This window comes from Amaranthus tricolor, chromosome 14 (assembly GCF_026212465.1).
Source record: "Amaranthus tricolor cultivar Red isolate AtriRed21 chromosome 14, ASM2621246v1, whole genome shotgun sequence".
In the NCBI taxonomy this organism is placed as follows: Eukaryota; Viridiplantae; Streptophyta; class Magnoliopsida; order Caryophyllales; family Amaranthaceae; genus Amaranthus; species Amaranthus tricolor.
This window is the reverse complement of record NC_080060.1, coordinates 9,956,262-9,973,508: the sequence shown is the minus strand read 5'-3', so window position 1 is coordinate 9,973,508 and position 17,247 is coordinate 9,956,262. Positions and strand designations below refer to the sequence as shown.

The following is a 17,247-nucleotide window of genomic DNA, read 5'->3' as shown; positions in this document are numbered from 1 at the left end:
GAACTTTTGGGTATTTTAGAAATCAATCCCATGTTTGTATTGATGCAAGTATTATATTGTTTTCAAATAAATGCTAGCATTAATGTTTATATAATGACAAACTAGCGACAAGCTAACACTAAAACGACAACAAAAATTTAAAAGAAAATTGTAAAACATGTAAAATTAGCGACGAAACAAAAAAGACAACGTTAAGTTTGTCTGTAACCTTTAGGTTTCTAGTAGAACCATTATAGTGATGGTTTTCATCGACAATTTAATCACGATGTTTTTCATTACTATTTTACTTATTTCTTTTAGTGTTCTATGATTGAAATGCTCATAATTTTTTAAACTTTAAGCTATAACTTTTATTAATTCAAATCATGAGCAGTTAAATTAAGGATAACTTAGTAAAACATTTCCATACAAAACACTGACATTTGTATCACTCAACTCGACTTCAACGTGATGAGCCGCTGTAATACTATGATGAACATAACTATATATATAACCAACAAAGCGATGTTTAAGAACAACAACTTCAATAAGTTGTACAGCAGGCATTAGACATACCTTTTAAAAGTTTAGTAACCCTAATCCAATAAGACTCAGGATTCTCGTATACGCTCAAAGCTTCGACCTAGATCATATCGACCCTCTCTTCAAATTGGTAAAGGCCTTCACCTTCATGTAACTGCCACATAACTAATACTTCTACGTCCCTCCATAACGACATGTAATGTAGGCTAGGTTGGCCTCCAACTCTTTCATGGGGTTGAATTTCTATTTGTGCCTTCTATTTATCCATTTGTTTCATGCATAACACTACATCCATTCACTAGTCACTAGTCAAGTAAGGGACCATAAAATAAAAATAATTCAAACCAAGACAACCAAAACACAACAAAATAGAATACGAGGTCACATAAAGCACGAAGCAAGGAATACATCAAATCCTAACCTAACACTACTAAACTCTCATTATTGTAATTGGTTTTCTTTACACAATTTTTGGACCGAAACACCCGCCCTATTACCAGCTCTAGTAGTCCGAATAAAATCGATCTAGATAAAATTACCACATGGTAATATTCGAGTGGCATTTCAAATTGTTAACTAAAAAAATATGCAGTGAAGAACTTGTAATAACTAAAAATTAATCTTAATCTTAGAATTGTGTTCCGATGATAGAGAAAACATACAAGCATAAAGATAAAAGAGTTAATAGCGGAAAGTGAACGTCAAATTCCTTAAACGATTTAAATACAACTTCATAACTGTAATTAAGACGTCTAAAAAAGCTACTAATAGATCCGAAGAAAAACGTAGTACAACGAAAAACATAATGATCAATCGAGTTAAGTCCTAGACCTTGAATTCTCACACACCAACCCAACCTGCATCCTAATATAGTCATAATCCAAGAGAAGTCTGCATAATCAAATTTAGTTTGATTCGACTCAATGTATAGAATCTTATATATATTTTAATATTTTTTTATAAAGTGTCTTAATAAGTAATTGGACTCGAATTTTTACTAAAAATGTGCAAAGAGTAAAATGTAATCAATATTGTGAAACGAAGAAGTATTTAATAAAGTTACAATTATTATTTTGAGTTTATAATTAAGTTGGTTTTTAACATGATCGACAAAAATTGTTTAAAAAGACCTAATAAATTTATAACATATCTTAACTATAGGCAAAAAATTTTAATTGAGTTTTTTTCCGACAAAATTGTTTGTTTCTTGTAAGAAATTAATATGTAAATGAGGTTATTTTGGGGGAAATACTTTTAAGCTATGGTAACTTAAACGAGTAAGTAAAAGAAAAAAAGTGTACTTATATTGTTTGATTGGAGGACCTAGAAGCTTATCGTAGAAGGAAGGAGTTCTTTTTAATTGGAGTCATAATTTATACTTTGTGATAATTGAGATTTGCATGTGACTTTTGGTGGAAAATGGTAGGCCCAACTTAGCTTAACTTGAGGAAAAGTAAATTGGTTTGTGGTCAACCCTCTTATCCATTGGTGACCGTTGGCTTTCGTGTTTTTAAGGCAAAGGGATATACCTACTTGTTTAAAATTCACCTGATTAATTTAAATTGAGTGTTATTTAATATAATATAAAATAATTGACATATATGAATTAGAATGAGATTATCAATATATTTATGAATTCTTAAGAATAAATTAATTCAAATTGTGATATTATAATTAAAGTTTACCTGAACATCTAAATGGACATATCCAATAATAACCGTTGCATGCATTTGATAGAACTCAAGATGAATACTTTATGTTCTTATCAACTTTAAATTGCTAAGAATAACGTTTCATTACATGAGTGGTAGGAGTTCATTTAAATGGAGTAATACATGGTTAAATAGTTTTGCGCTCAATGATTGATAAGTTGATCGTGTTTTTTAGAGCTAATTTATATACGTTGATAATAGTATTTTAACAATATCAATAAACAAGAAAATCAATAAATATTGATAGTAGTTAGTCAATTACAGGTCAAGAATGTAGGAAAATTTAGATAAAAAACTAGTGAATTGATTTATTTGGAGAGCAAGATGAGCAAATATGTAAAATGTCTATTTATTTTTTATTGCTACAAATAATTACATAAATGGGTATTTATAGTGATCAATGTGGGTTATAAGCTTACTCCTTCAATCCTTTCTAGCAACTTCTATGATAATATCTTAGATTTTTTATTTTTATTTTTTAATTATTTAGTCAAGACATTTCTAATTGAATATTTTTAAAGTCCTAGATTTTCGTAGATTACTTTTAACAATTCCTTTAATCTGAAAAATCTAGAACCTTAAATTGTCTTCTAAACTCGATAGATTTTGCTATTGATATGGGCTTAGTGAAAATATATGCGAGCTATTCTCCCGCCTGGCAAAATTGTAGCTTGATCTCTTTCTTCTCGGTCAATTCGCGAATGCAGTGATGTCGTATCTTGATGTGTTTTGATTTGCTATGAATCACTGGATTTTTTGTTATTGCTATAGTTGACATGTTGTCGAAGAATATTGTAGTTGGTGTTTCTTGCATATGTTGTAGATCGATCAATATCCTTCTGAGCCAGACAGCTTCGTATGTCGCACTTAAATACCGGATATTCCAGATTGATTATTTTTGCACACCCCTAAGGTATGGATGTTCAAATCTAGGTATTGGATCAATTTAGATATTTTGTTTTTCGCAGAGTAAAAATAAACCATGATTTAGTCCTGGTTTGGTTAAATAGGATATCCAGTTTACACAGGAGCAAAATACTAGATATCCAATTAAAATAATTGTTTTCTTATATTACGCCTTTAAACTCACAAACATTTAAGCCTAGTTTTCTTTTTTTTTTTTAATCAAATTTTTTTTTGATAGTTTGATAACAAATCATTTTAGCAATATTGTAACCGCCTCGAATTATGAAGGCAAAGACTAATTGGAATTCAGTATGTATATTATATTTTACCGTTTTCTAGCTTACCGATTATTAATAACCGAATAAAACTTATTAAGGTCCTTAAATGTCAATAAAATCTTCCCAAAATTTTACCAATATTAGTTACTGTCCATATGAGTATGTGATAAAAACTTCAAGTTTAAATGTCTTTATTTGGTAATTATTTTATATTTTACTATTTCACATTTACCGATAAACAATTTAACAATTACTCAAAAATCATGAAAAATTCCAAACTAACTATATTTGGCCAAATCTTATTGGAGACATTATAATATGATGTTATTAATTATTCTTGATGATCAAGAGTTTATCAAATACCATGTTTCATAATAAGAGTATTTAACACCTTAAATTCCATTAAAATATCATTTTAACGAATAAATTCAAAAAAAATATCCAAGAGATTTTCTTAACATATAGCTACTGAAAAATACTTTTAAAATGCACTTCAAATATTTTTCAAGTCCATATAACCATTTCTATCACAATTAATTTCACAAAGTAGTGTTAATCATGCCTTTAAACATACAACATTTCAAAAAATCAACATGCATAATGCCTACAATAATAATACATGTAATAAATCATTCCATACTCAAAATTATCTTTTTGATATCATTTTTCAAAATTTAAGAACTTCCTTTTGGGAACTTTTTTTTTTCAAAAAAAACAAGTTTATACAAAACTTTCCCAACTTGTTCTTAAATCCTTTAAAAATCACCCCATGTGACATACCTCGATCCTTAGCTCCAAAAGTACTCCTCAACCATTGGTACAACTTCTCAATAACTAAGATCCAACTCCTTTGCTATAATCATTTTTTTAAGAATTCAAAAATAGCATTATTTTGGATCTTTCTATGTAACTTGATGACTTTTGATTTTTAACTAAAGATTGTTACATTTACTTACCCTTTGATATTTTGTTAATTTGGAGATTGATTATGTTGAGCAACACTTGTTGAACAAGTCCCACAATTTGAGAGTTTTTGGCTAGGAAACACAAATAGGAGATTGTAAGTTGATTGAAGAAAAAATGTTTTAAATTTTCTTCTTTTGGCCGAAATTTCTAGGCCTTCTTATTAGATTATCGTTCTTAGTTATTATGATGAAATTTCCATTTTATATTAATCTTAGTTTATAAAAGATTTCATGTAATTTAACAAAATTAGTGAGATAAAGGAATAACCATATCTTACTCTATTCTTAGTGGATTTCTTCAAGTTTGGTGTCTATTGAAAGCTCTTGAAACGAAGATTATTTTTATGGAATATTTGAGTTTATAAACATAAATTTTCAGAAGTTTTAGATGTATTTTAGAAGAAGATTTGATGAGAAAAGAATGTATTTTAGTATTTAAAACTTTGTAGGATTCTAGTGTATGTTCTTGGATGAATATGGGAGTAATGTATTTGTGTTTATGGCTGGATGCAATGGCATATTATGGGTTGTTTTTACTTCTTATTTTAGCCTTTGCGTGCTTGTAATGATGCCCAATTTAGATTAGAACAAATGAGGATTTTGGATAGAGTGTTTAGCTTAAGTATGGGTTTGGGACAGCAATATGTGGCTGATTTTTGGGGCTATTTGGAGGTGGATTTTGTCCTTCAGTTGATATATTATGGTGAAGGAAAGATTTATTTAAGATAGTTTAAAGTTTGGGTAAAAATTATTGTACATGTTACAAGTTATGTAACTTGTATTTCATGCTTGAAAATCACTTGTATATGTGTAAAAAATATTTAATTTATTCTCAACATGGGTAAATAAAGTTTTCGAATCAGTATTATAATTTTTCCTAATTGTTGTGGATAATTGCTCAACTTTAAATTTTACCTCCAAAGTTTACGTTACTTCTTACTATTCATAACCACGTCACAAATTAACAACTTTCTAATCATCGTACAAAATTTTCAAATTACTAATTTCAACACTTTCAAATATAGTTTGATGTACAAAAACCTAAATTAATTAGCAATTGATAATTTATGCAACTTATAGTTGTAGTTGTAAACATGTTCAAAAGTCTAAATAGAGTAGGAGTATTTCTTTAAAACAAAATCAAAACTTAATATAATATATATATATATATATATATATATATATATATATATATATATATATATATATATATATATTTATATATATATATATATATATATATATATATATATTTATATATATATATATATATATATATATATATATATATATATATATAGACACACACACACACACGTTTCACTAAAATCCTGATCTGGATTGAAATTCAGTATCCGACTTAGAATCATGTATCTAATCCTAAAACACTCTATTATATGGCCGATAACCCGACCCACTTAAGATAGATTGGCTATACAACCCGAAAATAAATATTAAAAGTTGACCCGCCATCAAAACTTTGGGTCAAGAGAGTTGCGTTATAATGAAGTTTGAACACTCCTAATATTAGCAACAAGCATGGCTAATTGAACGTGACATATTATATTGGTGTTATCCACATTGCTTGTGGTATGAAGTCTTGCTTTTCAATCCTAGGTGTTGATTACTATTGTTAGGTTCTTCCCAATTGTTGGCGGTATACTGTACTTTTTTTTGCATTGGTGTACTATATTTGAATAACCTTGTTACAAACTTTTTATGAAGTTTTCATAGAGCAATTCTGTATATTTTTCCTCCTTTATTTCTAGAGCCTTTAAAAATTAAATCTAATGAATAGAAATCGAGTATAACTTGATCCAACTTAAAATAACCTATATATAAATCTCAAAATTAAATTGTTAAAATATCTATGTATAATTAATAAATGAAATTAATTCGGCCTGAGATATTATATTCGAAACTTGTCCAAACATTCGAATGGACACTTTTATTTTTGAAATGTGATCATATGAGAACTCTATGGCAAGTAACTAAAAGGATAGATAGAGGAGTACTTGATAAGGGGGACTGTTCAGCTTTTGTTTGAATTTTTTGAAGGTAGACCTTTCAAATTTTGATCTAACTTAAAATAGACCAAAATCAAACAAAAAATTAGTGGGTTATAACCTTGAAATTTTGACCCGTAACTTGAAAATACTGAAACAACTAGCTCAAACCCGATCAAAACCCTAACCCGACAGTTTTAACCCCTAACTTGAAAATACTTAAAACAACAGGGTCAAACCCGATCAAAACCCTAACCCGACAGTTTTGACCCGTTTTCTGTTCCACTTCATCGTTTTTAGCTATACGTATCATTTTAAGTTCCTTATCATTTTCAGTTGGAACTCACTATATTTCTAGTCAATTTTATATTTTAAGTCAACATTTTGGTATATTGGTTCTTTTTTATAATAAAATATTTTCTTTAAGCATAAAGAAAATATTATTATATAAATATTATTTGAAAAAAAACTAATGATATAATATTTTATTATTGAATCCTTCACTGGTCGGTCGACCTGAACCCGATCCTAACCCGTCAAGACACTACCCAAAACTGACACTAGTCATATTTGATCTGGTCAAAAGTATAAGTGTTCATTCGAGTCATCAAGAGTATTTCTAGTAAGATGTTTCGGGCTGGTTTGAAATCGGATTTCGTGTCCATACTGTTTTTTACATAATTGTAAATCATTTTTGAAGTCGAGTTGAATCAAATTCAGTTATAAAATCAGGTAAATTTCAGGTCATTAGATATATTTTGAACACCTATTATTCACAGCTGTTTTGACAGGTGTATTAAAGGCCATCACCATCTCTTTTACTATTTACAAAAACTGTTAGACCTGTTATAAATAGTTGGTTAGATCTGCTTTAGATCCATTGGGTTTCATCAAACAAGTCATAAATAAATTATTAAATTATTTTTATAGCTTTAAAACAATTCCTCTTAAGCGATCATTTCTCGGTATCGGATATGGGTAACAATTAGACCACCACATACAACAATTTGAATGAAAATAATCAAGTTATAATTATAAATAATCAACTCGAAATTATTGACATGAACCTCAAAATGAAATTCTAGAAAATGGATCGGATAAATTGGTCTGGGTTGGATTAATTCAATCGAACTTTTAAAGTCAAATGAAGAAGATACAACTTGGTTTACAATACTTTAAAATCTCAAAACCTCCAAGTATTTCCAGGCTGAGTTTAGGTAGGAAAATTGGCTTCAAGCTTTCAGCATTATGAAGTTGGTTATAAGTATAAATCAATATAGATAATCTTTACAGATAAGTAAGCTCTTTACAGATTGTATGAGAGGCAATAGGGACCAAAAAAAGGGTAAAAATACTAGTCAAGCAGTGAACTTCCTTCTCTGACAAGTACAAATAAGCCACCATCTCCTCTCGAGATTCGAAAATCTTCATCGACATATGTGAATAGCAACCAAGATGCAGTACGTTCGCCAGGGATGGGAAGCTTTAGAGATGGCAGCCCATATAATGCACGCGAGATGCTTGCCGCTGCTTCCTGCACAGGATTCAACAGTTGCTGCACAGGAGAAAGACCAATACTTTGCCCAAATATATCTACACTCTCTGGAAGATCGAATCGAGATTTGATTTCTGGAGGCTTAAAGTTGGCTTCCTTGAATCGAACCTGCGTATAAGAGAACACCCAGAATATTAGCGTGTTTTTACAACGTTCAAGTTTCAACATCTTGTCGAAACAAACTTAATCCAAGCTAAAACAATCTGGAGCACAGCTTACTCAAATTAATGTCGAAAATACATAAGTGGAGGAATTAAAGAGAGGGTTCTTTTGCTTTTTAGTGGACATAGAGCGAAAAGATTCAACCCAATTGTAGCTTTTCTACTGAAATTTCCAACAAAATTAACCCTTGAACCCTCAATTTCTTAAAAAGTAAACACTAATTTTCTCCCTTCCCTTTCCCTCTCAAAGCTCAACATAGCCTCCTCTATCCCAGAGCCAACCATATTCATTATAGCTTTTGTGGAACAACACAGCCACAATGGCAAATTAAAAGGCACACATTACTATACAACACCAATAACACTATTGCAGTAGGGAGCATCACCTATTGCAGCAATGGTAAGCTCAAATAAAGAAGCAGGATATGGGATGAGATGGTCAAAAAATTACAATAGATGTATTTAAAATCCACAACTTACACCACTTAGAGACAAAGGTGTCCACACGGGTGTTCGGATATAATATCTCAGATCAGTTTAATTTCAATTATTAAGTATATGTAAATATTTTGACAATCTAATTTGGATTTTCATATACAGGACAATTTTGAACGGATCGGGTCAGCTTAGAATTAATTATTAGGACCTTATGGCAATCTTTGATCAGAAGCCCATGTAATGCGCGCACCCACATCATATGCTTACCCCTTCTCTTCCATATTTCGCTATTCTTCATTTCTTTTCTTCTGGGTTTTTCTCTGATTTCTTTGTCGAGGTTTTTATTTTTTATTCTGGGGTTTAGGGCAGCTTACACCCAAAGGCTAGTGCCTTAGCCGTATGCTTAGAGTCTAGGATCTTGGTGGAAATTTAGACACCTTAAAAACAAAAGCAAGGGGGAGTATAAGTTGTAGATCATACATACACAAATAGATGAAGCCCAAAATATATTTTCTTGACACACTAAACTAGTGAGACTATAAATACTACATAACGATAACTATAACAGCAAGCAAGTTGAGCTATGAAGAGCAGCAGACTTAGAGCGTTCAGGAATCAACAGCAATTCGCCTAGCTTCCTGAAGTTTTTCTCGAATGGAGAAACACATTTCGGACCAAACAAGTAGTGTTTGAGAAGTAGAAACACTTTTGTGCAGAGAAAATAATAGCTGCTGAAGGGTATGTGAGGAGCAGCTCCAAATCTAAGCTTCTGAAACCAGTTTCTCACAGAGCTATTTGGTTTATTAAGTGATTTTTTTAACAAAACTACCCTGTTAAAAAAAAAGATTAACTAAAATCCTTTTTCATATAAAATTTTTGCTTGCTCATTCTATCAGCTTCTGTTGATGATGAAAACAAAGACCGCTGAATCTTTACCATCTATTGCAAATAAAGCTCCACAATCACCAATTTATCATTTAATTACATTTCCATCCATCAAGGAAGGCAAGTGAAGAATGAACAAAACTAAAATTTGAACATTTATTTTGTAAATCTTATTTTTTTACTTTTAAAACTTTAAATGTGCAAAACTTCAGCAAATTTGTAACCCTTTACGTGCTCGTGGCTTCTGCTGTTTTAAAGTTGAACAAAGAATGAACAAAGAAACCGAATTATAAAAAAGAATGAAGAAAGAATCAAATCTTATTTGGAATTGTTAAATATATATTGAAGAAGATTAAGAAAATGGCAGTGAGAAAGAATGTGGTAATGCAGTGAGAGAGAATGAAAGAGAGTTTGTAATTAAGTAGAAAAGGTGGCGCCATGTGAAATTGATCCTAGCTAGGGATGGTCATGGCCTCATGGGTCTAGTACCCTACCGGATCCACCCCAAACCCGACCCTAATTTTAGGCTTTTGGTCCAATCTTTTGAGACCTAGGCTCGGGTACAGACACCAGATCTGCTCTAAATCCGCATGACTCATTCTAGACCCGAACCATAACATAACCTAAAATCAATATATACTACATAGCTATAATACAACAGAGCCTTTATCCCAAAATATTGGGGTTGGAAACACAAACCGATACCAGTTCTCATGGTCATTCACATGAATTCTACTATAACCAAAGCAAACTACACATGACATCATCTTCCCCAAAATTTGTTTGTGTCACTCTCTTATAAAAAGTTGTCACTCCAAAATGCTATGATAATGTCAAAGTTAGTATGATATTTTGTATCTTTATTAATTATTAAATATCCTTCATATATCATTATAAATAAGTTTACTTTTATGCATGTTAGTAATTCTTTGAAGTTGCAAAAGTTTGACAATTAATGCACAATTTATTTTATGCTAATAATTATTAAAATAACTCTTCATCACCCAGATTCTAACAATAGTTCATTATCTATTCAAAGAAATAAAATTGTCACAACTTTTATTACTTATACTTTTCATTATAGCTACAATAATTTTGTTTCACAAAAACAAATATAATGAGAGTTTTAACTACAATGTATAGCGTAATCATTATTAATGCAACAAATGCCTTATTGATTGATTTCAATTTAAAGATTAACAATTAAAAACTAAAATAAAAATTTCTTAATTTTCACAATTATTTTCTTTTTGAGATAATTTTCACAATTATTTAAAAAAAAAAACTAATATCATGGAGCATAGTACGTATAATAATCCAGTTTTAAAGTCATTCTAAACCTACTTTATATTTATTTTGAAACATTTTAGACTTATATACAACCTATAAACCCATTTTATACCTAACTAAACTTTTAAAATGTTAAAAAAAGTAAAATATGAACAATTAAATTACAACTCAATAAGGACACATTAAGGACCCTTAACACATCATACTTGACATAACTGGCTCTAAAATATTTCTAATTGTCAGGCCAAACAAGTAAAACTATTTCTGATTTTGTTTAGTAGTTCTAAAACATTAAGGTCAAATGATTCTATTCTCTAAAGTGTTTCTCTGGAATTAGTTTCTATAATCTACTTCGAAGAAACTCAAAACTTTCCAGAAGTTTGGCCAAACAAACCCGAAATCCTTCACACTTTAGCCTTTTACATTTATGAGGGTAAGTCTGAAATATGTAAGGCAGCACCAATATCCCTCTCCCTCATAAACCCCCCTCTGCCCACCTAAAAATAAACACAAATTGTTGTGAGAGACAGTCTCTCCTAAAGACACATCACATATATGAGCTAAATAGCCCAATTAGTATAATTTAAAGAGGATATAAGAATGTAGGCTTCACGTTTTAAGATCGTCTCTCACAAGAGTAGCTGAAAATAAATCCATAGCAATAGTTTCACAGCTTTCAGTTTCACCAGAGGCACAATATCATACTTAAAGGAATTACATCTTTGAACCAATGAGGATGACTATACCAGCCCAGAACAAATAAAATAAACATAAAAATAACATGTTATTTGAAACAGGCAAGAAAAGATTTATCATGATGACAACTGACAAGACGTGACCTCTCAATGATAGCAATAGATAAGCAACTGAAAGGTACTCCTCCACACAGAGAACTAATGGCGCAACAAGGTAATTATAACCAATCCCATGCATCATCCAGACAATTTATAAGATGCATTTCTCATTAACAAAATTTCTGAAATGGAGGTTTATTAAATACCTGTACTCTTGAAGGGCTTCTAACTTCAAAAGTGGCTGTTGCACTAAATGAAAATGTTGCGAAAGGACTGGATAATGTAGTTGAGTTCTCCACAGTTTGGCTACCAGTGTCAATGGCTTGCGATATTTGTTGAACCTTCAGCAATGGAGTAGCTCCAACAGCAAGTAGAGGCAACAACTCAGAAAAGGCTGTGTACCTAATAAATTAGATAAAAATTAGGGATGAGACATGGTAGAAAAGATGCAAAATGTTGCTCTTGAAATATAGTAAAATCCTAGATAGTGAGTGATAATGCCAAAGAATGATTATACTAACATGCAATGAAAGTCCGTATTCTTTTTAACCTCATATCCACATGGTGTCTTTTTTCCTCTCTAGTTTTATGTTTCTATTAATGTTTTTCGGCAGCTGAAAAGCCATCAAACACAAGTGCCCAAAAACCAATGACATAGAGTCTGACATTAATATGAGAAGGCATACAGCAGGAGAAATCAAGTAAGGTTAATTGAAAAATATATTGATTTCATGGATATGAGTAAAATGTAGCTCCATTATCATCAACTATAACAGAAACCTTCTTCAAAGCACCATTCCACCCCATTCTCTGCTTTCAAATGAAAGACTGAATTATTTATACTATCATAGCTTCTTCTAAGAGATCTCACTTAAGCTTAATTGACACCACACACAAGTGTCAACTAGAAACTAACCCCAGTGAAGAATGGAGCAATTCTAATTCAACGAACATGAAATATATACAGAATCATCGACAACAAAACCAGCTACTATTCCTTCTAAACTGATTAAGAAAAGCATTGATAAGGTGTGTAAACTACAACTCAACCATCAACTCCTACTAAAAACCCTCTTGAATACCCTTGTCCCAAAAATGCAAATGAAAAACTAATGCATCCAAACTTCCATAGCTCTAAGCTGGTGGTGCAATACTCAATGTACATGAAATAAAGTAATAGTACTAAGCATCAACTTCAAGTCCAGATACTATTTCTTTCATATTAATTGAAATACCCACAATGGGACCACTCTTTTCTCAAGACCACAGTTACGTCTCAACCTTAAAGCTCTTAAATACCAAATTTACATCTAAACATGGTTAGATAGACAACACTTCAACTAATAGTACAGCAAATAAGATTTGCAAAAGTAATTCTATGGAATAAGCTGAGTCAGAGCACAGAAACCAGCGGTAATATTCTAAAACAGTTCTATTTCATCTAAGATTAAATCCCACATTTTCTACTTTGACCTCTATTATTGATTATCACTTCTAATTAAAACTGGCATATTATTCCTCTCATCCAGATGTATCCAAAATATTCACTACGATTGGAAGTTGGTTCTAATGACAGAAAACGGGAGTAAACGGCCTGGGATAAAGTCAAAGAGCTCGTTTAAATAAACAAACAGATAAAAGTAACAACACAATATAATATACATCCAAGGATTGTCAAAATCTTTTCATCGGATCAATAAAAAGAGAAACACATTCATGTCCAACCTATTATCTATCATAGAAGATTATCCAATGATCATTTTACTAGGATAATACATCATTGACTATAAAGTCAGCTAAATCTTGTCCCAAAAGAAAGTTCAGCATAATTAGAAACGCCTCCAAGAATGCCACTGCCTTCTTCAGACATCTAATTATTTCCATTATCCTACACAGCTAAATAGGGCAACAAAATGATTCTATAAAATAGGAATAGGAATAGCCATCAATCATGTACCTTGGCGTAAAAATGATAAAATATCAACACTTTTACTTCGTTTGATCAATAATCTTACATCCCCTTTGTCTACAAACATTTTTTACGCTTTCGTCACTATTCCCGATACCATATATTAGCACAATTCCACTGAAAGACCCTACATATTAAGTACATTGTTCCTATCATCTCCCCCATTATTGCTCAACTAACAAGTTCTTAAAATACAAAGAAAATACAAAGAAAATTCTTTATTTTGTTTGACATCGTGTGTTTTGGGAATCCAAGAACGTGTTCAGTCGCTAGAGATGCCTTGTCTGAATTAAGTTCTTGGAATCCATAGTTAATTAGCAATTAAAGTAAGCGTCTTGTAAGGATTCTTTTTTCAATGTTCTATAAGATTGTCAAACATGTAGATCTTAAACAAAAGTCTATAATTGGCTTTGCATTTTCAATTCGCAATTCGTTAAAATATTTAGAGCCCAAAGCAAACCATAATTCACTTTTTGCAATTCGTAATTTGCAAGAAGATTAGCAAATCATGTAACGCTATAGTTTTGCCCATAAAAATAGTTTTGTTCAATTCCTCACTAACTTTTTTTGATCAGGAGTATGCTAGAGAAAAGCTTGAGGAGAGGAAATATATCATTGTTCTTCGCAGTGAGATTCAAACCACTAGGGTGAAGCCAACCCAAGATTCTCAAATTCCTACACTAACTTCAACATTTCATTTTACCTTGAATCAATCAATCAAAATTCATCAAAAGACATAGGACTAAAACCATAACAAATGCAATAATTTCACAATGCAAAAGAATATCATAGCCATATGTTATAGGACAAAAGAGCTCACCCAAAAGACTAGCCTAGCCTATTAGGTAAGAGAGCTCATTTGCCTATAAACCCCACACCAATTGCACCTTACAATGGGACAAATCCCATACCTTGCAATGGACCATAACAATCGACCCCCCATAAGGCCAACGTCCTTGTTGGGTCACGGCTGGCTCACTCTGCAGGCCACCCACTCCGAGTTCGGCTCCGATACCACTGTTATAGGACAAATACAGCTCACCCAAAAGACTAGCCTATTAGGTGAGGGAGCCCATTTGCCTATAAACCACCAATTGTACTTTCTAACCGATGTGGGACAAGTCTCAATACGTTGCAATGGACCATAACACCATATCAGTATAAGGAGTTGGGAATATCTAATAAAAGCATCAAGCAAGCAAGCAAAAAGGACTTACACCAAAACCCAGTTGCCGTCAAGCAAACCCGGAACCTCAGTCGGGTTAGGAAATGGGTTAGCAGCCTCTAACTGATTAACAAGCTCGGAAACTTCAGCACGAACTTCAGAAGAAGCCCGGAACCCGAAATCCGACCCATAAACAGAATCAATTAAACACCTTTTCAGTTCCCAATTCTTGTTCTCCCTTGTACTACCATTAGTCTCTCTATCCACACCATCAACAGAAGGCGGGCCCCACTCATCCTCATCCTCACGAATGGGCGGGTCAGGGTCAGAGAACTCAGACTCAATTTCAGGTTCAGGCCCAGATTTCTCACCCCACTCATCAGGAGCAGTGATAGCAACATTGGATTCAGGTGGGTCCACAGATGAGGGAGTTATGGGAGTGGGCTTTGGGTCTTTTCCCCATTCATCGTCAACCTCATCAGAAGAATAAGAAGAGCGAGAAGAGAAGATTCGAGAAGGAAGAGGGCGTAAGGAGGAAAGAGAAAGATGTGGGGTTGAAGCAGAAATGGGGAAGGAAGAAGAGAATGGGTTATGGAAATGGATATTTGAGGTTTTGAGGAACAAGATTGAAGATGGTGGTGTTGAAAGAAGCGACATTTTCGTAGTGTCTGGTTTTCTGGGTATAATTTGGTTCTTGTGTTCACTAAATAATGAAATATTCTACAAATTACAATCATACAAATTAATATACACAAATTTCTGATTTTTTTTGGCTAAATTTTGAGGTGGACATGTCGTTATTGTCGAACAAGACGTGTTAATAGATCAAGCATACATATTTTGGGATTTATAATCTACTAAATAAAGTACTTCTAAATAATACTTCTTCCTAATTCAAAAATTAAAGAAAAAAAATCCTTTCAATTTATTATTATTGTTACTTTATTTTATTTGATAGTTCGATTTTAAGCTATAGTTTTTTTACAATATTGCTCTCATGAATCCTGATCATTGCTAAAATTGCCTTCGTTAATAATATAACCAAAATTTATTAACAGCCCTAAAACCTAGTTATGCTTAACTCTTCCCTTCCTTTCTATTTAACACTAACCACCCACCCATTTTGATTTATCCCCCTCCATTTTGATTTATCTTCCCTTATGAACCCATTTTCATCTCTCGGCTTCATCTTCATATGTAATATTTCATCTCTTATCTTTCATCTTTCTTACGGGTTTTCAATGATTTTATGCATCCTTAATATTGAAGTATACATTTGGGTTTTCTAACTCTAAAATCAAGTCCTTAGTTCATCTGGTTTTTCTACACTAAATTCGGATCTACAAATGGATTCTTTGAATTCATGTATTTTCCATCCTTCACTAAAAATTATGCTTGGTTAAAAATGAAGCTTTTCTGATGTTTCTTCTCCATGCACTTCAGTTGAAACTTATCAAAATTAGGGAAGAACAATGGATACTGATGATGAAAAAATTGAAGTTATGTTTGACTTGAAAATTGACCAATTTGATGTCGTTTACCTGTTTCTAGATTCTGATGAAGAGCAAGATGCTAATAAAGATGATGAGGTTGTTTATAATGCTAATGGTCCTTTCTACCTTATGTGAATCTACGGTTATCTTTCTAACAAATAATGCTTATTTTGGTTTTGTTTGAGTTTATGCATGTTTTACTGTTCTTGGTCTGTGATGTTTATTTTTTAGATCAAAAAAATGCTTAGTGATTTCTCAAATAATGAGAGCAAAATTTGCTACCAAAAAATCTATAGAATTATTTATAGTGTCAGTAATCTTTTTTGATTTTAGACGGCAATAAATAATTTTATGGATCTTAATAATGAGAACATTTTGTTCCTTGAGAGATGCTCCTTTACTTTGACTTTGTGGCTATCATTAATCTTTGTAAACTTAGATTTTCCATTAAAAATTTAGTCATAAATAACTTATAAATATGTACATGATGTTTATAACTAAACATTTCCCTTCACCCAGAGAAACAGAGCCACATAAAGAAATTCAATCGAAGATATGTTCCCAAAACTATGTTCATGTGTGCAGCAGCTAGACCCCTTTATTCTACTGATGTTGAACTAATTTTTGATGAAAAGATAAACATGTTTCCTTTTATATCTCAGGTACAAGCTCATGTCAGGTTAGAATCTATATAAAATACTCTCTTTTTCTTAATCTTTGTGCCCAACACAAAGGGGGCAATAAAAAAAATTGGAGAGAGTATAATCTATGATAAATACTAAATAAATTTAATCTACAAAAAAATACTCTTCCATTCCTTAAAGAAGTTCTCACTTATCATGTTAGATGTTTCATTTGTTGTTCTCATAAAGAATCTTTCTATTTATGACAAATTTTAGATAAAAATAACATTGTTCATCCTCATTTTAATATTTTAATAATGTTTATGGTCTGCACATATCTTCTACTAATTTCATTTTAATATTTCTATATTTCTAATAGTCACCATATATTTTCCACTAACTCTACATGGTACGCATGGACTTTTGCAAAAAGCCAGTGATAGCAAATCTTAAAAACAATCCACAAAATAGCATTGTACTTTTGA

The 17,247-nt window shown here is 31.6% G+C and overlaps 1 protein-coding gene across 1 annotated transcript; it reads right to left on the bottom strand.

Annotated features, from left to right (window-relative positions):
- Positions 1 to 7,478: 7,478 nt before the first annotated feature.
- On the bottom strand, positions 7,479 to 15,460 carry LOC130799718 (probable plastid-lipid-associated protein 3, chloroplastic). Its single transcript, XM_057662922.1, has 3 exons — positions 14,699 to 15,460; positions 11,719 to 11,914; positions 7,479 to 8,052 (listed from the first exon to the last, which is right to left on the bottom strand). The coding sequence occupies exons 1-3, from the start codon at positions 15,301 to 15,303 to the stop codon at positions 7,744 to 7,746; spliced, it is 1,110 nt and encodes a 369-aa protein (XP_057518905.1). The 5' UTR covers positions 15,304 to 15,460; the 3' UTR covers positions 7,479 to 7,743.
- Between the last annotated feature and the right edge of the window lie 1,787 nt (positions 15,461 to 17,247).

Coding starts and splice junctions, on each gene's coding strand:
- LOC130799718 (XM_057662922.1), bottom strand. CDS start 15,303: ATGTCGCTTCTTTCAACACCACCATCTTCAATCTTGTTCCTCAAAACC. Junction 11,915..14,698: donor GACGGCAACTGGGTTTTGGT/GTAAGTCCTTTT, acceptor CTAATTTATTAG/GTACACAGCCTTTTCTGAGT. Junction 8,053..11,718: donor GAAGCCCTTCAAGAGTACAG/GTATTTAATAAA, acceptor TCTTATACGCAG/GTTCGATTCAAGGAAGCCAA.